We start from the raw sequence: 23,881 nt of genomic DNA on the forward strand, positions 1-23,881 counted from the left end.
TCTTGGAGCATGAGTTTCTCCAGTTAGGGATCACTGAGACCGATTGTAATGTCTTTTGTTTTAATAATCATCCTCAGGAGCTGGACATCAGTGATAAAGTTAGGTTTCTTCCTTCAATGCCCCTGAGAAGGTGGGTTATGATTTACTCTGTGTGCTCCTTGGTCTCCCAGTGTACTTGTAGGTTCAAGACTTTGATCAAACGACGGTGAAGGTGCGGCAGTATGCATTCAAGGCAGGATTTACAGGCGACTTGGAGGTGATGCGGTTCCCATGGATCTGTTGATCCAGGTGTGACCATCTCCCACAGAATGCGCTGCATCCAAGGAACATTCAATTTCTCTTTAGCCAAGGGTAATAAAAGTCTAAGTCGCTCTTTGTGTTCATTATCCGGTGATCCCATGCTGGAAAATGGTTCGACTTGCTTATGATGGCTTCAGTGCAACAAAAGGATAATCAAAGACATTGCCTCTATCACGGCTTCTTTACATTAACCTCTGGGGGGGAAAAAATATAGAAGTGACTTTTGGCTCTTTTGCTGTGTTTCAGAGACTAATCTGTGTGGTATCAGTGTGAGGCGTTTATGGTAAGCTGCTCCGTCCCTCCACCCCCACTGCTCTGCAGGACAATGACCCACCCCTCGCCATTCCCTGACAGCAATAAATGGGCAACTTTTCCATAGTGACCGCGCCACAAAAGGTGATGCAAGACCGGAATGCACTGGGGTCATGAGTCTGAAACCGCAGGACAGCTCTGATGACCAGACCTTATAAATGACTCCTCTTTTGTCCAAAAAAAAAAGAAGCTACCAAGAGCACTGTTGCTTTGTGAGTGCAAGGTAGAATGATTGGAAGTTTGGGAGTATGTGGAGGAGGGGGGGGAATCTTCACTGTGTGTTTGTGTGTGCTTGCAGTTCAAAACTGGATGGAACTGGCGTGCATACCTCCCAGAGAGTCCCTGGCAACAATCTATTGCTGTTCCAGCGCTCTGCTCAGCTCATAGGCTGTGCTTTACACGGCCAGCACCAACATATACTGAAGCCACTGTTTCAAAAATTGGCCCATGTTTTTTTAACCTCCGTTGACTCTTAAAGCCCCCATGACGACCTAAAATGTTGATAATTAAGGCTGCGAGGATTGGACAATGATTTCAGTTCTGCCAACGTTGTGCGTGTGCCAAGGATGTACTGGAACTCACATGCCACCCAGTGCAAGTCTGGCCAAACAGGCTGTTAAGATCTAAAGAACCAGATAATTACAAAACCTGGTTTTATTGAAAATATATTTTCCTGCGGTTGGTGCCTTTGTGCTGTGCATTCCGCAAAGCTGATTTCAAAGTAGAATATTTCTATGGAGTCAGTCCTTCCTGTGTTCTCTCTCAGTTTTCTTTTCGCTGAGGACAGTGACTTGTGTTGAAATCAGCTGCATACAAACTTGTAGAGTCGCACAGCACAGGAACAGGTCCTTCGGCCTAACATCCCAAGATGCCTTGTCTCAGTTAGTCCCATTTGCCCATGTTTGGCCCATATCCCTCCCAACCTGTCCTATTTATGTACCTGTCCAGTTGTCTTTTCAATGTTGTTATTGGACTTGCTTCAACTAGTCTTTGCACATCTTTCATGAACTTGAACAGTTGCTGCCATCATATTTAGCCATAGAAGGTATCACAGATGAGGCAGTCTTAGTTTAGTTTGGTCTAATCATACAGCATGGAAGCGGGCCCTTTGGTCCACTGAGTCCACACCAACCATCAATCATCCGTTCACACTAGTTCTATGTTATCCCACTATCGTATCCACTCCCTGTACACTGGGAGCAACTTACAGTGTCCGAATAACCTACAAACCCGCACGTCTTTCAGATGTGGGGGGGCAACTAGAGCACCCAGAGGAAAATCATACGGTCACAGGGAGAACTTGCAAACTCCACACGCACAGTACCTGAGAATGCCTGCCCATTCCCTCCACAAAATGTAAATTTGGTCTGCCTGGCTACATACACTGATCCACTGTGAATGCTGCTCAATCTCTAAGCTTCAGTGCCTGTACTCGATATATGGATGGCAACCAAACAGTTTGTCATCTTTATATTGAATATTGGCTGGGACATGTAAGAAACAGATGCAGGATTAAACTATATAGCTCCTTGAGTGTCACATAAAGCTAGATCATGGTTGATCCTGTCGACATAGAAAATAGGTGCAGGAGGAGGCCATTCGACCCTTCGAGCCAGCACCACATGGGATAACTCTCCTATTCTTCACCAATGTAGACGCTAGACTTCCTCTAATTGTAATGTGACAATGTTTAATTTAGTTTAGAAATACAGTTCTAAATTTAGTTTAGAAAAACAGGCCCTTCGGTCCACCAAGTCCAGTGATCTCCGCACATTAACACTACCCTACACACACCAGGGACAATTTACATTTATACCAAGCCAAATAACCTACAAACCCGTACGTCTTTGGAGTGTGGAGGAAGCCGAAGATCTTGGAGAAAACCCACACAGGTCACGGGTAGAACGTGCAAATTCCATACAAACAAGCACCCGTAGTCGGGGTCGATCCCGGGTCTCTGGAGCTGTAAGGCAGCAACTCTACCGCTACGCCACCGTGCTGCCCTGTGACACTATATTCTGCATTCTGGTATTTTTCTTTTGACCTGTGGTAGTTGTATACGGCTTGATTGCACTTGTGCATCGCATGATCTGATTTAATTGGATAGCATGCAAACAAAAGCCTTTTACTGTATCTCGGTACTCGTGACAATAATGAACCAACACCAACATTGTATCATAGGATCTTTCATATTCACCTGAGAGAGCGTGATCAAGAGGTACGTTTGTATTCATCGGTCATGGCATTGAATATCATGTTACAACTTTGTAAGCTTTAGGTAGGCTGCATTAGGAGCATTATTACTATTCTGGTCACTCCATTACAGGAAGGTTGTTGAGGCTTTGGCGAGGTTGCAGAAGGGGTTATACCTGGATGGTGCCAAGATTGGAAGGTATATTTGGAGGGACTGCTCTGTATGTCAGTGGAGTGTTAGCCTAGGTTGTGGAGTGGAACTTGAACGCACAGTTAGGGACTCGGGTGAGAGAGCTGTCGATGTTCAGCTGACAGCACTGAATCAGTGCAGAGGGATAACCAGTATTGCTGAGATACATGACTTGCACACATGGTGAAAAGGTGAGAGGTGATTCCATTTTATTGTTGCTGGAAGAATGTCTCAGACCTGATTTTTGTTTTACACACACACACTGCCTGAATAATTTTTATCGGTGTGAACATCTGTGCTGTTTTGCCATTGGTGTCAGCACGGTGAAAGTTGGTCATTCGGGAATTATTTTACGATCTCTTCAGCTGAAATTGTGTAACCAATTCTTTTTGCCTTTCTCATGTCACGGACAACATTTTATTAGCAATGTCACACCGTTAATTCAGGAATTCTTATCAAAGATTTCTCTGCTTGTAATTTACCGATAGCAATGTCCCAAATATTTTCAAGTTCCAGTTGTGATTTAAAGGCTCCTCCACTATTGCTACTCATTTCTAGTCCACGTTAGAGAAGCAGCATGGAAACAGGTTCTTCAGCCCACTGAGTCCTTACTGACCATTGATCACCCATTCACACTGGTTCTGTGTTATTCCACTTTTGCATCCACTCCCCACACACTAGGGGCGATTTACAGAAACCAATTAGTCTACAAGCCTGCACGTCTTTGGAATGTGGGAGGAAACAGGACCACCCGGAGGAGACACTGTTGGTCACAGGAAGAACTCTACACAAACAACTCTTGAGGGCAGGATTGAACTAAGGTCCCTGGTGCTGAGCAGCAGCAGCTCTACCAGCTGCGCCACTTGAGATGATAAGGTGTCCCAAAGTGGAAAATGCCTGCAATATATTGCACGATATGAAATTGTTCTGACTGCTGTGTAGTTTTCCTCATTTGTGTTAATCTACTTTACCAGCCACATGGACATGTTTGTAGTACTCCACTTGTAGCAGCGGGCTCGAGTGCTAGTATTCTGTGCTCCCATCACTACTCATGTTTACCAGTGTCGATAAAACATGAAGATCATTCATCTAATTAATCTGAGCAGTTCAGAAATAAGAATGGCTAAGTGAAAGGCTTCTTTATCTGGTTCGGGTTAATATGTTTTAACGATATTCAGACTGATTGCTTAAGCATTTGTTGCCTCCCTCTCATACTTTCAAGTGATGTTTAATTGAACTTGTATGTTCTTTACCATCCTATTCCTTCCATGGGTTTTCCCCAGTGAGACACTTAAATACATAAAATAAGCTCTGGGAGGAAAGCCTGTGAGGGTTACTTCAATATTCAGTTTGAGTCTTACAAAATGACTTTCAGTTGAGGTTCCAGTCACTTGTGTGAGGGTAGGACTTATTGCTTCTCCTCATTAATTTGTGTACTTTTTATTATATTCATTATATGATGGTATTACTGTCGACGTTCTTATCAAAATGCACAAGTTTTCCCTTGTGGTGTTGGGGCATCTCTTTCAATGAAGTTGGCTTTGATCACAACTCTCAGTCAGTCTTTAACCCACCCAATGGGACCCAGGAACCAAAGGCGAGACACCTGGGTGACCCTGTTAAAAAGGGAAGGGAGTGTAGTGAATGCAACTAGAAGTGTCCTGCACAGAGTAAAGCAAGGTGATAGTTTTATTACTTGTACAATGTTTGAAGAATATTTCGTTTTTTTAACCTTATAGCGTGACTTATCAATTTATTTTTTTTAAAAAATTTTAAATTTATTTTTGTTAGAAGTAAGTACAATAATGTGATACCACAGTACCTAATACTTATTGACATATTACATTTCATATACAACTTCTTATTTTTAATTTAATAATAAAACAGGCGTAAGGAAGAAAAGAGTAGAAAAAGAGAGATTATCATAGAGATTGGTGCGTGAGATAATAATATAGCCCGAAAGAAGAGAGAAGTACACAAAAAGTTACAGAAGAATGGAGAAGGGAGAGAGACGGAAAAGAAGAAATAGAAAAGATAGAAAAGAAAAAATATTTTTTTTCTACTTCGTGACCTATCAATTTCTATTCAAGCATTTTCAAAATTATAATTGAGCCAGCTTGCGACTCTTGCAGAAGTGGCATTTATGCCCCACTTCATGCCATCAAATTAATAACAATGTCCGGTGATACAATTGTCAGACCAAATGTGGACTATTTGACTATTTCAACCATCTACTTCCTTTAGGGGATATTCGACAGCTCCTTGTGTGGATCAAAGCCAATTTGCTGAAGGATCGGCCAGAACTTTTCATTCAAGGTGACACTGTGTAAGTACAAACTGCCTTTTTACGAGTGTCAATGAAGGTGTAGCATGAGCAAAACACAAAGTGCTAAAATAATTCAGCGGGTCAGGCAGCATCTGTGAAAGCATTGGACAGACAACATTTTGAATCGGTAACCACCCTCTGACTGATTCTGAAGAAGTGTCTGACCCGAAAAGTGTCTGTCTATTTCCCTCAAGTACTCTGTGTTGTGGTCAAGATTCCAGCATCTGCAATTTCTTGTGTTTCCAAGTCATAGCATTAGTATGCTTGTATCTAAATAAAATTGCCACTGCACTCATTCTTGATGCCCATCCATTGCTCGCAGCCCACAACAAACCTCAAGCACAGGACAGCAAGCAATCGTGCAGCCGCCAATTCTGATTCAATCCCGTTCCAACGTGTTTATGGAGTCTTGGCAGGCACGTGAACTATAATTCCCTGTAGCAACAAATCAATTTGGAGACGATAAGCATAGTCTTATCTCGTGCAGTGCCTAATATGGGGCAGCTTTTATGCTCTGCAGTGTTTAACAGCCAACAGTTTTGGCACAGCACAGAGTTCAACAGAGAACAGCTTCCATGCTGCAGCGTTTAATAGGGTGCAGTTTATACACTCTGTAGTTCCTACACGCTGCGGTGTTTGACAGTGTGCAGCTTTCCTCGCATGTAGTGGTTCACAAGTTGCAGCTTTTATTCTATACAGCATGCAGCTTTTACATTGCAGTGTTTCAGTGTAGGCCTTGTATAGTGTTCTCTGATTCACAGCGTGTAGTGCTTACACTGTGGGATATTTCACAGCATATACCGTGCATTCTTTCACAGTGTGCAAGTTTTATACAGTGGTGCCTTTAACAGTGCAAGTTTCACACTGTTGTGGTGCACTGAGTGCAGCTTTTGTTCTGTGCAGTGTTTAACAGGGTGCTGTTTTTACACTGCAGTTTTGGCTGCTGTGTGGCATAGTTAATGCCCTCCTTCATGGCATGCAGGTTTTGTACTGTGCAGTATTTCACATTGTAGAGATCTTATTCTGTGCATTGTTTAAATGGGAATAGTTTTGATGCAAGATTTATTAATTGGGAAGCGGACTGGAGTTTCTGTGGCTGCGAATTGGAGCCTCCCTGGTCCCTGACAGGTACAGGATTGATATCTCCAAAAGATGATGGGTGATGGTACACAGGGGTTGGGATGGTCATAAGGGATAGGAGTGGTATTAGGCCATTTGGCCCATCAAGTCTACTGTACCATTCAGTGGCAACATCCTCTTCACATCCACTCTATCCAAGCCTTTCACTATTCTGTATGTTTCAGTGAGGTCCCCCTCATTGTTCCAAACTCCAGCGAGTACAGGCCCGGTGCCGACAGACGCTCATCGTAGGTTAACCTACTAATTCCTGGGATCTTTCTAGTAAACCTCCTCTGGACCCTCTCCAGAGCCAGCACATCATTCCTCAGATATGGTGCCCAATTTTGATCATAATCTTGCAAATGTGACCTCACCTGCGCCTTATAGAGCCTCAACATTACATCCCACGTGTGCCTGCTGGGTTTGTTGGGGTCGGTTTAAGTGGCATGGCTTTTGGAACTCTACAGTGGTATAGTCAGAGCAGACAAAAGCTAAACTGGCGATAGAAGATCAGGTTCAGGTGAAGGAGTCCTTACTGAGGGAGAAAAAGTAAGAAAACACATCAATGTAAGACAGTCCCAGGGTACCAGTGAAACTATGTGGCGCCCCCGTGTATGGTTATAATAGTATATCGTTATAATTGTATATCATCAAAAAAAATGACACGATAAAATTAAATTTTCTTAATATGAATTTGTACATTTCAAATGAATTGATGGTACAAATGTAAATAAGTAAAGGGAAAGGATACAGAAAAGATTTACAAGGATGTTGCCAGGGCTAGAGGGTCTGAGTTCTAGGGAGAGGTTGAGTAGGCTGGGACTCTATTCCTTGGCACGCAGGAGGATGAGGGGTGATCGTTTTGTGTATTAAATCATGAGAGGAATAGATTGGATGGATACACAGTCTCTTGCCCAGAGTAGGTGAATCGAGGACCAGAGGACATAGGTTTAAATCGAAGGGGAAAATATTTAATAGGAATCTGAGGGGTAACTTTTTCACACAAAGGGTGGTAAGGTGTATGGAACAAGCTGCCAGAGGAGGTAGTTGAGGCAGGGACTATCCCAACATTTAAGAAACAGTTAGACTGGTACAGGGATAGGACAGGTTTGGAGGGATATGGACCCAACACGGGCAGGTGGGACTAGTGCAGCTGGGACATGTTGGGCATGTTGGGCCGAAGGACCTGTTTCCACACTGTAACTCTAAGTGTGTATGATTTGGAGGTTATTGTTATTGTGTCTGCCTCAACTACCACCTCTGGCAGCTCGTTCCATCTACCCTGCAGACAGCAAGACATTATGAAGGCATAGTCGTCTAAAGTGAGCTAGTAAAATGTCTGAAGAGCAAGGTAATAGATCAATAGAAGCAGAGAGTTAAAGAAATAGTTCATAAATCTCAGTGAACGTCTCCTCCAGTGAGAGGGATGCACTGTATCTGTGGCTAACCGTAAAGGATCGTGTCAATTTGAAAAAAGTTAAAGGATTATTTCAACAGGTAGGGTGTATAAAAATAATCACATTTTGATACAACGTTAAAGGGCCTGAGTGAGTACTGTGTAACAGTTTAGATCTCCCAAGTGATGGAATGATAGACGCGAAAAACACCCGATGCTGAGTTTCTCCAAACAAACACAAATTTCTGAAGGAACTCAGTGGGTCAGGCAGCATCTGTGTGGGGGGAATGGACAGATGACTTCTCTGCTCAGGGAAATCCCAATATTGTCTTCAGTCTGAAGAAGGGTCATCTGTCCATTCCCTCCACAGATGCTGCCTGACCCACTGAGTTCCTCCAGCAGTTTGTGTTAATGGAATGATACACCTGCATTGGAAAAGGTGCAGGGAAGGTTCAGTGAGTTGATTCTGGCATGACCAGATTTTGTATGAAGAGAGGTTGAGTGGGTGGAGCCTGTACTTACTTGAGCACAGGGAGATGATCATGAAGCCAGATTCTGAGAGCCACTGATGGGGTGAAAGTTGAGGGAAAGCTTCCCTGTGAGGAGCCCGAAAGGTAGAGCACATGATCCCAGGACGAGTGGTTGCCCATTTAAGATGGACGGGAGGAAGAATTTCCTTTGTGAGAGCTGTGACTCTTCAACATTATCTACCCCAGAGAACTGTGGAGATGGAGTCATTGAAATTGTCAAGGCTGAGATGCTCAGGCATTTATACTGGTCTGGGTGGAGAATAGGACAGCAATGTTGAGGCAAAGGTTGGATTAGCCATGATCTTATTGAACGATGCAGCAGGCTATAGGGTCAAATTAATAAACTGCTGCGTACTTTTAAATGGGAGTAAGTTGTTTAATAAGTGTGAGGAGAAAGATTTACTAGGGACCTGAGGGACAGCTTTTCCACTCAAAGTGTGGTGGGTATATGGAATGAGCTGTCAGTGGAGGTAGTTGAAGCAGGTACAATGATAACATTGGACAGGTATGCGGATAGGAAAGGTTTAGAGGGACATTAGCCAAATGCGTGCAAATGGGACTAGCTTAGATGGGGCATCTTGGTCGCTGTGGACGAGTTGGGCCGAAGGGCCTGTTCCCGTGCTGTGTGACCCGATGAATGGTGAATAGGTTTGCTACAGTGCGGTCATATATCACAAGGTGCAGCTTTTACACTGCGATGTTGGACAGGATGCAGTTGTTAGACACGGTGCAATGTTTCTGATGAAAGATCATCGGTCTGGAACATTAACTGTTTCTCTCTCCACAGATGCCACCCAACTTGTTTATCATCATTTTCTGTTGTTATTGCATTATGTATCAGGGTGCAGTTATACATATTGTTTAACAGAGAACAATCTTTTGCACTGCACTCCTGAACCAATCAACTCTTTTACACCTTTTTCCCCAGAGGTGCTGCCATGTACTCTTCCTCATTCCATTATCGTACTTTAATATTTATTTTGCACCACCTTTGATTGCACTACAGTTGTTGCACCCTCCTGCTCTTGCATTTGTCACAGTATTAATTACTACATCTATCATTACCATGTATGCTGTGAGCTTCATACGAACAAGGAATGTTATTTCACACTGGTGTAAATAACCTAATCTGAAGCCGATGCAGCGGTTGTGCTTGGTGTGGCGTTCGCATTGTGCAGCTTTTGCATGAGCTCTGTTTCACGGGCTAGAGATGTGGGTAAGGGATATTACTGCTTTCTGACGAAGAGGTGAATTGATATTCTGCACCTGAGCTGCTGTCACTGCTTAGTAATAGCATGCTTGTTCACGTGGTTTCTGGAACCTTCTGAGTCGCTGTTTCCTGTAATATCGCTGAGGACTCTTCCTGGAATCTTCAGTGTCTTTCGATGACACTGACGATTATCTTTCAATTCCACTGCCCACTGCCTGTGACTCAGCCTAAGTAACAGATTCCTCATTCATCAGATAGTTTGTATGATTTGGAGACTTTTAGATGGGCACACAGATGTGGATCAAATATAGACAGTTTAACTGTGTTCGGCACCGACACTGTGGGCCGAAGGGCCCTTTCCAGTACTTCACTTGTTCTATGTTCTGTGTTGCAGTCATTGTGTCACTGTTGAATGAGGCCAGGATCAGCCCCATTTGGAGGCCTGGCTGGCAGATGACAAATGACCATGGCATGAGTACTAGATGCTCACTGAACTCTGGATGAGTCGGCTCTCTGAAGAGGGGAAAAGGAAAGCGTGAGTTGTGGAACCTTTTTAGTTTTAATGTTGTCTGCCACATTAAATTCCCTCTCAGAATCCCAATGAAGTCCACTGCTGTCACAATGCATGATGTGCCGCTGTAGTTTCCAGCTCCCATCTGTCCCTGTGGATCTGCTTTAGAATTCAGGGCACACAGAATGACTTGGAGTAGGCAACGCTCCTATTTTGAAGAAGACATTTGAAGTGTACTAATGATCAAACAGCTTTTGCATCCTTTGATCATTAACTGATGTACTGATGCCTTCCTTTTTGTTGAGGGACTCTAAATTAATAGCTCTGATAGCACTTCCAAGTGTCAATTTAGCATGCTTCTCCTCTGTCTGTGGACACTGCCGAGCAACTGCTCCCAGCTCACCCGTGTGAGAGTGAGTGATTACAGCCGTGCCTGTACAATGAAGTAAAGCATGAGGTGATTCCTCGGGTAAATGCTGCCGTTTGGTGACTTGCCCATGAAGCGCTTCTCTGGGTTAAATGCTACCTTTATTTGCGCTTGCACAGAGCGGCACAGTGGTAGAGCTGTTGCCTCACAGCACCGGAGACCTGGGGTTGATCCTGATCTCAGTTACTGTCCATGTGGAGATCGTATGTTCTCCCTGTGATGGTGTGGGTTTCCTCCATGTGCCTTCGTTTTCTCCCACATCCCAAACGCATGCAGTTGGCCCTGGTGTGTAGGTGAGCAGTAGAATCCAAAGACAGTTGAAGAAAATGTGGGGAGAATTCACCAAAATGGGATGACTGTAGGATTAGTACGAACAGGTGGTCTAAATGGGCTAAAGGGCCTGTGTCTGTGCAGTATATCTCCCTCTCTTTCACTCGTTCTCCCTACTGCATCGGTCTGAAAAAGGGTCCAGATGTGAAACGATGCTGATCCATTCCCTCCTGACCGGTTGAATTTATGCACAGTCTTTTTTCCCAGGACTAGATGATATTGGTTTAAGGTGAGGGAGAAAGATTTAATGGGAACCAGAGGGACAACCTTTTCACACAGAGGTTGATGGGTGTATGGAACAAGCTACCAAATGAGGTACTTGAGGCAGGTACAATAACAACATTTAAAAAACACTTGGACAGGTTCATGGATATGAAAGGTTTAGAGGGAAGTGGGACCAGCTTTGATCGGGGCATCTTGGTCGGCATGGACGAGTTGGGCTGAAGGGCCCGTTTCTGTGAGATTCTATGACAAGGGCCATAAGCTCACCGCTGCCATTAGTGTTGTGATCCTACCATTGGCTTTGCAGTCTGGGATTGGGAAGTGAGCCAGATGTCTATCAGTTGTGATCGCTGAGCAAACCTGCCGGAGTCGGGGTGGGGTATCATTGGGACAACTAAGGGCCCAGGTTAACTGTGCCCTCTAAGAGAGCTAGGTGAACCTTAGATAGACACAAAGTTCTGGAGTAACACAGCGGGTCAGACAGCATCTCTGGAGCAAAAGGATGGATGACGTTTCGGGTCGGAACCCTTCTTCAGAGATGAACCTTAATAATGTTAGGGAGATGAGCACCGAAGTGGATCTTTATCGAGATCGAGGAAGTTGAACCAGTTTTTTTTTAATTCCAGTCTCCCTGGCAATTCAGTTTCAGCCTCATCCGAACACTCGTAGAATCTAAAATAGAATCTCAATCCTACAAAAATAAGGCAGTGCATCAACTGTTATTGAGGCAACTCCACATAATGGGTGCCACCACAGTCCGTTTCATTCTTAGGGAACAGTTTGGTAGTGTCAAAGTTAAATAGAATTAAGTCAAGTGCACAAACTACTGACAGTGAACTTCACTCCAGCTGAGCTTAAACAAGATGTAAACACCCAGCTGATTTTTGGGGTTAATACAACACCAATCTGTGCTGCTTAAATGGGGGATCGGGAGGAATGGCCAAGTAGCAAATCAGACCATTCCATAGATCTAGTTGGATTGAAGCAAATGGCCCCAGCTCAGTAATCCCAGGGAGATATGGGGAAGGCCAAAGATAGACATATAATGCTGGAGTAACTCAGCGGGTCAGGCAGCATCTCTGGGGATAAAGGATGGGTGACGTTTCGGGTCAGGCCATCCCAGTTGAAAGATACATATAACACCTCAAAAGAAATGTACTTCACTTACATTGTCCAGCAAGTATTTTAGCTACGATACTATCATAAACTTTTGTCAAGCAATAACTCAGAACCAAATGTCTTGATTAACATTCAACAAACAAATTGTCTAGTCTTTTATCTCATTGTTTGTGGAGACATCCCACCTGCTGCCTTTGCCAAGTACATAATCATAGAGTGTAAGAAGGAACTGGAGATGCTGGTTTGCACCGAAGATAGACACAAAATGCTGGAGTAACTCAGCAGGACAGGCAGCATCTCTGGAGAGAAGGAATGGGTGACGTTTCGTGTCGAGACCCTTCTTCATAGAACATAGAAGGGTGCAGTGTAGGAATAGGCCCTTCAGCCCACAATTTCAATGCTGGTCATGATGCCGACCAACTCTTATCTGCCTGCACGTAATTCATATCCCTCCATTCCCGGCATATCCGTGTGCTTATCTAAAAGTCTCTTAAATGCCACTATCATACCTGAATCCACCTCCATCCCCGTCAATGTGTTTCAGGCACTCACCACCCTCTGTGTAAAACAAAAACTTGCCTGTACATCTCCTTTAAACTTTGCCCCTCTCACCTTAAAGCTGCTATTTCCATCCTGGGGAATAAGGTTCTGACACTCTACCCTATCAATGCCTCTCATAGTATGATATACTTCTATCAAGTCCCCCTCAACCTTTGGCGTTCCAGAGAGAGCAATCCAAGTTTGTCCAACCTCTCCTGATAGCAAATACTCCTAATCCAGGCTTCATTCTAGTAATCCACCTCTGTGCTCTCTCCAAAACCTATAACGTTCTTCTCCGTTAATGGGACCAAAACCTCACGCAATACATGAAATGAGACCTAACCAAAGTCCTATAAAGCTGCACAATTACTTCTTGACTATTCTCTCTATAATGATTATTTCGGTGCCCAGGAAACACCTTGTGGCAGTGTGACCCCTGAGAGGCAATGTAAAAATGGAAGTTTCTTCATTCATATCAAATTATTTGTGTTCACCCAACAAGTCATCCCAAACATTTTCTGTAATACTCCACCTCAAAGATAGACACAAAGTGCTGGAGTAACTCAGCGGGTCATGCAGCCTCTCTGGAGACCAAGGATGGATGATGCTTTGGGTCAGGACCCGTTTTCACACTGAAAGTAGGGGGTGGAGGAGGGGTGAAGAGCTGGTGGCAAGAAAAGTCCAGTAATTGCGAGCTGGCCACAAATGACCTCAATTGTAGGCCCATTGTTGGCTAGGGAAGGTGTGATCTCAAGAGGGTAAAATATGGAGAACTGTGGAACTAGGTTGGAGGAAAGGGGCGAGGGGGAGGGGGAGCAGAGAGGAGTGATAGTAGACTTTGCTTAAAATGAGAGAATTCAATGTTCATATCTCTTGGATGCAAGCCACCGAAGCAAAATATGAGGTGCTGTTCCTCCAGATTGCATGTAGCTTCACTCTGGCAATGTAGGAGGCCCAGGACAGAAAGGTCTGTATGGGAAGAGAAAGGGGAATGGAAATGGTTGTCAACCAGGAGATCCCGTACACTTAGGTGGACTGAGCGTAAGTGTTCAGCGAAATGGTTGCAGAGTCTACATTTGGTCTTGCCGATGTACAGGAACCCACATCGGGAACACCGGATGCAGTAGATGAGGTTGGAGGAGGTCTAACATGAAAGGACTGTTGGGGTCCGATCAGGGGATGGAAGATGAGTGTGCGAGAGCGAAGGAGCAGGGTGGCTGGGACGGTGTGCACTGGCGTGTGGGGGCTGCAGGAATGAGAGATGAGGGTGGGAATGTATTACATAAATTGGAGAATTCAATGATCGTACCATTGGGTTTGTAAACTACTCAAGTGGAATGTGAGGTGATGTTCCTCGATTTTGTGCGTGGCCTCAGTTTAGCAATGGAGGAGACCCAGGACAAAAAGGTCAGTCTGGCAACGGGACAGGGAGTTCAAATAGTTAGGAACTGGGAAATCCAGCAGGCCTTGGCGGACTGAGTGCAAGTGCTTGGCAAAATGGTCGCCTACTCAATGCTAGGTATCACCAATGTAAAGGAGTCCACATTGAACCCAATTGAATGCTGATTTTATTAAAGATCTTGCCATATTATTCTAGTTTCTTCAAAAGTTGTAATTGCATCTTGATTTGTGATTGTCTGACCAACTCAAATGGAAAGTCACTTCTTCCAGATATTTGTAGAGAAGGGGAGATGGCATTTATGCGACTGCTTGTAAAAAGTTGCTCTGACGGGCACCCGAAAAAGGGACCACATCACCCCGATCCTGGCCTCTCTCCACTGGCTCCCTGTGCAGTTCCGTATACATTTCAAGACCCTCCTCTATGTCTACAAAGCCCTCAATGGGCTTGCCCCCTCCTACATTAAAAGTCTTCTCACCCACCACTCCACCTCCAGGTCCCTCAGATCGGCCGACTTGGGGCTGCTGAATATCCCGCGGTCTAGGCATAAGCTTAGGGGCGACCGCGCCTTTGCGGTTGCAGCTCCTAGACTGTGGAACAGCATCCCCCTTCCCATCAGAACTGCCCCTTCCATCGACTCCTTTAAGTCAAGACTAAAATCTTATCTATACTCCCAAGCCTTTCCTGACGTCCACTGAGCGAGGGCTATATGTATATATGTATGTAGTTTGTTTGTTTATACTATTCTTATAACAAATGTAAAGCACTTTGGCCAACGAGAGTTGTTTTTTAAATGTGCTATATAAATAAATGTGACTTGACTTGACTTTGACAGCACTGTCTGTGTCAGTGGTGACCTTCGACACTTGCTTATAGCTCTGGGCACAATGGAGAAAGCTGTCCGTGAACTAGGGCTGTTACAGGTACGGCAGTATAATGGTTAAATTGCTGGATTAGTAATCCTGAACCCTGAACTAATTAAATCAAATTTACCATGACAGCTGGCAAATTTAAATTCAGTTAATTAATTAATGTGGAATAAAAAGCTTGTATCAGTGATGGTGACCATTAAACTACCAGATTATCATTTAAACCCATCTGGTCCATGTGACGTCAGCAAGCTTGTTGAGTAGCTAATCACGTTTTTAAAAAGAAATTGCACAGACGCCACACTCAGAATCAAAAGGCACACTTTTTAATTAACTTTTTAAAAATTATACACTGTTGCACAAAGATAAACATCCCATATAATTAAGGTGGAAACTAAAGGGCCATAAACAATTTTAATATAAAAAATATTTAAGATTTTGAAATATGTTTAGGTTTTACAAGGCACATGGGTATAGATTAGATTTCTGGAACTGTGTGCTGAACAATAAGGCATGGTATACAATTTAAAAACGTAATCTTCAAGTAACAAATTGGAAGATTTTCAGTAAAAAGAAATTGCTGGAGGAACTCAGCGGATCAGGCATCCTCTTTGCAGGGGATAGACACAAAAATGCTGGAGTAATTCAGCAGGACAGGCAGCATCTCTGGAGAAGGAATGGGTGACGTTTCGGGTCGAGACTCTTCTTCAGACTTCCCTTCTGTGGAGGGGAATGGACACGATGTTTCGGGTTGGGATCCACCTTCAGTCATTCTCTCCTCAAATACTGCCTGACCTGCTGAGTTACTTGAGCACTTTGTTTTGCTCAACACTCCTGGCTGATTAAAGAAAGCATGTAGAAAGCAAGAGGTTTCTCTTCTCTCTTTAAGATCATAAGTAATAGGAGCAGAATTAGGCCATTCGGCCCATTAAGTCTACTCCGCCATTCTATCTTGGCTGATCTATCTCTCCCCCCTAACCCCATTCTTTTGCCTTCTACCCATAACCTCGGACCCCTGTACTAATCAATAATCTACCTATCTCCACCTTAAATATATCCACTGACTTTGCCTCCACAGCCTTCTGTGGCAAAGAATTCTTCAGATTCACCACCCACTGACTAAAGAGATTCCTCCTTCCTAAAATAACCTCCTTTAATTCTGAGGCTATGACCTCTAGTCCTAGACTCTCCCACTAGTGGAAACATCCTCTCCACATCCTTTGGTCCCAATGTATACCTTGTGAACAACACCCCTTTAACAGATTACCTATCCATTATCACATTGCTTGTGGGAGTTTTGTCGGGCTCAAATTAGTGCCCTGTTTTCCTACATAACAACCATGGCCACACTTCAGAAACATTTGGCTGGTGGCTGCGAAGTGTTTTGGAACACCCTGAGTACGGCAATCCCGGGCACCATTATCTTAATTGAAGCATGACGTTGGAAATCACTAATAATAATAATAATAATAATAATAATAATGGAAATCGCTAATAATAACAATTGAACGATGATTGGGTCTGTCAACACACCGTAACTATTTCAAATTTGCAAATCAATTCATTGCCCTCTCGCACACATACATACATGCAGAGTGAAACAGTATTCACGCAGTGTGGATGCAGGCACTAACATTACACGTTTGTCATTTCCCCAAATCATTCCAATAGAACAGCGTTGCTTTTAAAGATGAACCTGGACATAGGTTTCCGAGCTGTGGGATGCGGAGTTGTCTGCTGACTGACTGACCCTCGCTCTCTTCTCTTGTCTTCCAGACGGCCCGGCATTCTCGTCCTCATTAACGACGCCGACTGGGAACTCTTGGTTGGTATCATCCATTCCCATTCGATTTCGCTTTGTAGTTCGCCTTGACCTAGTAATTATTTGAGCCAGAACCATCGCAATTGAATGAGAGACGTGAACCGCTCCCGTTACTGCTTAATACACAAAATATTGGTGTAATTCAGCGGGTCTGGCAGCATCTCTGGAGAACATGGATGGGTGACGTTTCGGGTCGGGACCCGTCTGCCAAACGTCGCCCGCCCATCCATGTTCTCCAGAGATGCTGCTTAACTCCACACTTTGTCTTTTTTTTATTGGCAACCCAGCATCTACAGTTCCTGGCGTCTACCCATTAGTCTATTGTATGATCGCACCCCCAAGCAAATCTAACGGGGTTATGTGTGGGGTTATATCAGCAAGCTCTTTCGGAAGAATGTAGTCTGTGATATCTGTATATGTGCATTTCTATTACATTGGCCCCCTCCCTCATCGGGTGGTTGTAGCTACGGCCAGGTGCCATAGCCTGAACCTAACACAAAAAATATGTACACCATTCTAGGTGGGCGAATCACAATAGTTAGAAAACTAAGTAAATAATCTACACCATTTCCCCTTGTTTTGCAATAAACATCCCTCCATTTTATCCCCCCCAATAGAAAATGGCTGCTGTCAATGGCTGCTCCCTGTTGTTTAGGGTCGAATAATGTTATGGTTGATTTACTCTGGGAGGGAAGGCCATGGAGACTGGGAGTATTTTATTTTTACATGTTATTTTCCTCTGTTGATTTCGGGTCAACTTCGCCCCCTTTCTGATCAGGAGGTGCCAACTTTGGACGTTGGGCCACTTCAAATTAAGAGTTAATCCATTTCAAACGAAATGTGACCGAAAAGTCATGTATACCTGTTCTCCAGAGATGCTGTCTGACCCCGCTGAGTTACTCCAGCAGTTGGAAACCAGCATCTGCAGTACCTTGTTTCTATGAACGTGTTTGGAATGAGGACGGGCAGGAGACAGGAGGTGCTGGAAGCATTCGCAAACCTCACAGAATGATTGAAAAAATATAAAACAATGATATTCAGCGAGAAATCCCATTAACGCCAGGGCCCAAGGAGATGTCCAAGCACATCTAGAAAGGGGGCATGCTAACGAATATTTAATTTTGATTTCCAAACGCTATTGTAAATTGTTTAACGAATTAATTGTACTTACTATATATTCGGTAACTAACAGTGGCTATGATTTTCCCCTCTGTCGTTTTGTTTTCGATAGGGCCAATTGGATTACATGCTGGATGACCGAGATAACGTGGTGTTTATATCAACGCTACACGGTGGTTAAGGAACATTTAAAATAAAAGGCGAGAGATTTTTATTACGACAAGATCTAATTGTAGTTTTCCTTACACACATCTTCTCACAGTTATGTGTAATTTACAAGGCGTTTCACCTCTGTTACATTAGGATTACGGCCAAAACCGAGAAAATTGGTCGTTAAGTAAGAATCGCAAGGTAGAAAACAAATAAGCTTCTATTATGACCCTTAAAGTCCTTAATCCCTCCTGTACGAAATAATAATTCCGTCAAATGATATGGCAATAAAATGGCATGTTTTAACATAATCGAGTCAACCCTGCAAGGATTAACATGCAAAATGTCAACATTCAACGAAATTGATACATTTTAAATGCTATCTTTTTTTATTATTGCTTATATCTTGTGAAGTTATTTAATAACGAATATTGGACGAAGCTGTCCGCAATATATTCTTAGCCGTCCTTCCACATGTAATTTTATTACCCTTTCTCGTCTCCCCCTTAACCCATACGCAAATACCGTCTAAAATCAGCCATCACTAATGTCCGTGCGTGAAACACAGTTGCAGCGTAATGATATCTAATTAAAGAGGGAGATGCTTGAAACCCTTCCTTTTACCGCCCTTACCGTTTACTGCGGCCTCCAAAGCCGTAATATAAAGTAATTCCACATTTTTAACATAAACTCTTAAAAAAATATATCGAAAATTGGTTGGACACCGTCGGATGCTAAAATCCCTTGAGAATTGGCAGACGCATTTTAGAGAAAACTGGTTTTGTGAACGATACTTTTTTTTTACCAATACCTGATTGATTGTGTGGAATATAATTCGTATTTCTACATTAATATTATCTTGAAAACAGAACTGTGCCCCATGGGGAAAAGTTAGGTCGATGGCGCGGAACAGGTGCTGTTAAGTTTCAGTGCAACGTCAGAATATTTTATTAATTTAAGTAAATATATACAGATCACATTACCGATCGCCACAGACAATCTTCAATGCACAATAAATGAAACTTGCTCAATTGTTACAAAGTCTTGAATTGTACACAAAAAATGTAAGTTTATCGAATACAAAGATGTATCCAACTTAACCTGATGCTCTTGGTTGTTACAATAACTGGTGATCGTACATTAAGACTGGAGTAACTCAGCGGGACAGTAGCATCTCTGGAGAGAACGAATGGGTGACGTTTCGGGTCGAGACCCTTCTTCAAGACATAACATAACATCGCGTTTGTAAATTATGTTTTAAAACTATATTGCTTTTAACATGTAAACCACTTCCTTGCAAAACAGACGATGTAAACATAACCGGAACGTGCATGTTTTTTGGTCCAGTGATGTGCCGGTTCAATTTAAAATCTGTATCCGCTCCTTCAGTATTTTGGTACCAAATATGTTTCCAAAACCGTTAAAAACACCATTTGTTTCCTTTCTGTCTCTGCCGAGGATTTGTCCATCTTGCCGTTCCTTTTAATTAAAACCGTCCCCCCCCCCCCCCCCCCCCCCTCCTCCCCTCCACTCCGGTTCTGACCATAAACTGGAGAGTTGTTGGTTTTTTTAAATATACACCCCCCACCCCTGTCCCAGCACTGTAGACGAAAGCAGATTGTGAAAATCCAGCTACGGATGCCCATCCACAATTCTCGGGGTCTGAACAGTGAAAGCACAAGAATTGCGTTTGGACAATCAATAGCGAGAATTTCTGAGCCTTTTATTTTCCTGGAGGCTGCGTTTTGTCTCCGATGAAACACACATACACACACACACGTACATTTGAAGCAGATTTACTGACAAACGCACTCTCCGCCAATTTGCATCTCGTCTGGCTTGTGATCCAATAAAGACGGAACCATGAGAATTAAATTCTCCAAAGAGAATGCGGGCGATTTATAAAAAATACCAGCACGGCCAGACAGACAGTGTTTTCTTTTTGGTAACAAGGGCCGCAACATTTTGGCCACCATTTTCGCGTCAACACATATTGCATTCGTTCAAGCAAACATATGTATTAAAAAAAATAATACGAAATCTCGCTTTTTAAGATAAAAAATAAAATGGGAATCTTAGTATTACCTTTGAAATCTAACCGGACGCGGCTGCAGCAGTCGTGCAGAGATACGCACCTCACACACATTAAAAGACCTGTAATGGGTTATAAAAAAGGATGGGAGGGGGAGGGGGAGGGGATGATGGAGTTTTCTCTTATTCCCTCTTCTTTAAGCATCGGTATTCCCGCAGACTTGACTCTTCCCCTCCATCCAAGACTCGCGGTCCTCAAACTCCGCTGGTAGATGTGGAATTCGCTCCGCGTTTGCTGGCTCAGTTAGTGTGAAACGGGGTTTGCTTCTTGAGCGCTCTCTCTTCTTCCTCACACCCCCCCCCCCCCCCCTCCCTCCCCCGCCTGCCGTCGAACAATAAATGTACAGTGACCAAAGGGGCGAGAGAGCGAAAAAAGGCGATTGTCTTCAATTGGCACTGCATTTGAATAACGCCACGGGGTGATAAATGGCCATTGTGACCGAGTAATGAATCTGTGCAGTCTCTATAGCAAAGAACGGCAGCTGGGAAATATCCAGGCACTTCTTAAAGCAAACACCATCGGAAAATCTAAAGAAAACTTCCGCATAAGGTTCGAGGCTCGATTTAAAATATGCAATATTATATATAACACACATCTGTTCCATGAGCAAATTATTCGTTTCTAAATAAACAGCGGGTGCTTTCTTTACTGTCAGATATCAAGATGTTTGAGTTTTACCACGTGCATATCTATAAGTATCCCGATATTATATCTGGTGCACTTTTATAAGCCGTGCCAGGTACTTTAGGCCCAATGACACTGACTGATTGGCGGTTGTGCGAAGGCGCAGAGTGATACTGGACAACACGCGGCCAACGGGCGACGTCTCCACTTCTTTACTCGTTGTTAATCTCATCGCTCGGAGGCAAATATTTAACCGTTTTGTTTGGTGCCTCAATTCTGATTTGTTTTATTTATCCGCCAGGCTTCGGGCTGAAGACTCATTTCTTGATACATCCATTCGTTTATTTATTTTCGGGATTCTCCACAGCTCAAGTTAGATTTATTGATATCTTGGTATCCTTTATTGGCCTCTTGGTATCCTTCTCAAAACATTTTTTGTTTTGTTGGCACCGGGACCTGCCCACGCCAAGTACACAATAATGTGTGTGTGTTTTTAAACAAATATATAAATGCTTAATCCTGGTTCAGCATAATTTAGGGACTGATTCACTGAAGTTACGAGTTCACATGCATGTTAAATCATTTCGTGTTAAAACAAAATCATGTCCACTTTTCCCTGTTTTCATTCCATTTCACCGCCTAACGCCGCTTTGCCTCTGTGTGTGTGTGTGTGTGTGTGTGTGTGTGTGTTTGTGTTTGTGTGTTTAGATACATTTTGGAAGGGAAGATTTCTTGGCTCCCTCGCACAAGTTGCCCGGCAACAACAAACCAAAAGGGACAAATGTAACCAATCAGACGATAAAGAATAAGATTTTCTTGACGTCTGACCCTTTTAAGTGTGAGGAACACAAATCGCTGCAGTTATCAAGTACCCCGTGGCGCACACGGCTCCTGGGCCCTAGGTCTAACTTTAAATGGAGCTGATGGATTTACACTGAAAAAAAGTATAGTAGCGAGAATCTGACGTAGAATCTCAGTGCTGGAAGAAACACTCTGCCCACGTTGCTAGTGTTGGCTTTATAAAGAAAAGTCTGAAAAAGGGTCTCGACCCGAAACGTCACCCATTCCTTCGCTCCAGAGATGCTGCCTGTCCCGCTGAGTTACTCCAGCTTTGTATGTCTATCTTTTAAGAATTATCCAGTTAAGAGTCCTTGGGCCGTACAGCACATAAACAGCCCCCTCGGCCCAACGTGTCAATGTTGGCATGCTGGACTAGTCCCATTTGCGTGCATTTGGCCTAAGCCGTCTAAACCCTTCCCATCCATTTATCCGATACACATAAAACACATTTTCTTTCAATGTTTCATTTTCAAATGATTGTTATGTCTCAATAAGACAAACTATTTTTATTTGGTTCTAGTTAAGAAAAAGACGATGAATATATGTAATATAGTAATATATATTACATATATCGAATGTTTACGTATATACTATATACTTAGTCGGCTTAAAAACAACATTTGTCTCTTTTGGATGAAGACAAAAGCGAGCGGAATATCTGTCGGGAGATTGTAGCAATACCGGCCACGCGATTTATATAAAATGTGACCCATTTGACGGCTCCTAAAAGTTCAGATTCAGGAACAGCATCTTCCTCACGGTTACACTCCTAAACGGTCCTTCCATATACTAGGGTGTAGTCCCGATTCTCCGACCTACCTCAGTGTAGTCATTGGACCTTTTCCTCTGGAACAGTTGCGCGACAATGCTGGGAAACTATACTCTGCTCCCTGGTGTTTTTCTCTTCCCTCTACCCTTTTATACTTGTGTCTGGTTTTATTGTATTCATGTATCGTATTGTCCAATTTGGTTGGATAGCAGGAAAACTAAAACATGTTAATTATACCTCGGTACACGTGACAATAATAAACCTAATAATAAACCGACATCAGTCTGAAGAAGGGTTTCGGTCCGAAACGTTGCCTATTTCCTTCGCTCCTTAGATGCTGCTGCACCCGCTGAGTTTCTCCAGCACTTTTGTCTACCAATAATAAACTTAAACTTGAAGCCCTGCAGGTGTTTGGTCCCGAAATCCGTGGAGGATACCAAGTTACCTATATATATATATATATATATATATATATATATAAATAGATACAGATATAAATCTATATATATATATATACATATATACCCCATTTGATGGAGATTGGATCCACTTAGATATGGAACACCAAATTTCCAAATGTGACATTAATTGACTCGTAGGCAATGAAAACTTTTAAAACGTAAAAATAAATTCTGCTTTCGAACGAAATATATTTTAAATGTTTCAGATTTACCCGATAGGTCGGGCGGCCTCCGAAAGAGGCGGCCTCTGGATGAACCATCAGCCGAGGAGCAGGATACCAGGTTACCAGTAAAGGATACCAAGATACCAATAAAGACAAGTGGAGCCGTGGAGAAAGCCGAAAATAAATAAAGTCAATGGCTCAGGCGGCATCTGTGGAAAAGGCAGCAATGTTAATGTTTCAAATCGACGACCATTTCAGATGGAGAAACTGCAGATGCTGTAATCTTAGGTAAATCACAAAGTGCAGGAGTAACTCATTGGGTAAGGCTGCACCTGGGGAGGGAATGGATATCCGACATGTCGCCTGACCATGTCCTTCTCAGATGCTGCCTGATCCTCTGAGTTACTCCGGTACTTTGAGATGACTTCGTCAGAATGAGCTCTGTGTTTGTTTCCGATTTCCAGCATTTACCGTTTTTATTTTCGAGATTTTTTTTGGATGAAGTTTTCATCTTCCCCGTCAGTCGTGACTCGTTCCACGTTTGTTCAATTCATTCGTTTCTCACAGTTTGAGGGATTTATTTTTGTTGCAACTGAGATCCTTTTCAAACGCGGCGTATCCAAGTTAATGTAACAATTCCCCGCGCAGACGGCGGGGCAGCTGTTTACTTACCTGACTGTCGCTTTGTCCCGCTTGTCATTTCGATTCGTTTTACGGGCGAACGCTTATATAAGACCAATGCAAAACAAAATCCCACCCCGTCGAAAAGTTGCAGAGGGCTGGGAATGTTGGATAAAAGTGTTCGCGAAACCATTCATAAATAACAAAACGAATTAAAACAAAAGTT

The 23,881-nt window shown here is 43.2% G+C and overlaps 1 protein-coding gene across 3 annotated transcripts in view; it reads left to right on the forward strand.

Annotated features, from left to right (window-relative positions):
- The window catches only part of urm1 (ubiquitin related modifier 1), a 41,947-nt gene extending 18,066 nt beyond the window's left edge, over positions 1-23,881 (forward strand). The window contains exons 3-6 of one of the 3 annotated variants that reach the window (XM_033049354.1): positions 5,240-5,321; positions 16,770-16,818; positions 18,047-18,134; positions 23,077-23,881. In XM_033049354.1, coding sequence (XP_032905245.1) covers positions 5,240-5,321; positions 16,770-16,818; positions 18,047-18,115 — 200 coding nt within the window. In that variant the 3' untranslated portion in view covers positions 18,116-18,134; positions 23,077-23,881. Of the gene's footprint in view, positions 1-5,239; positions 5,322-16,769; positions 16,819-18,046; positions 18,158-23,076 lie in introns of those variants that run through there. The other 2 variants (XM_033049352.1, XM_033049353.1) reach the window with 2 other exon arrangements.

Source organism: Amblyraja radiata, chromosome 32, assembly GCF_010909765.2.
Source record: "Amblyraja radiata isolate CabotCenter1 chromosome 32, sAmbRad1.1.pri, whole genome shotgun sequence".
Classification (NCBI taxonomy): Eukaryota; Metazoa; Chordata; class Chondrichthyes; order Rajiformes; family Rajidae; genus Amblyraja; species Amblyraja radiata.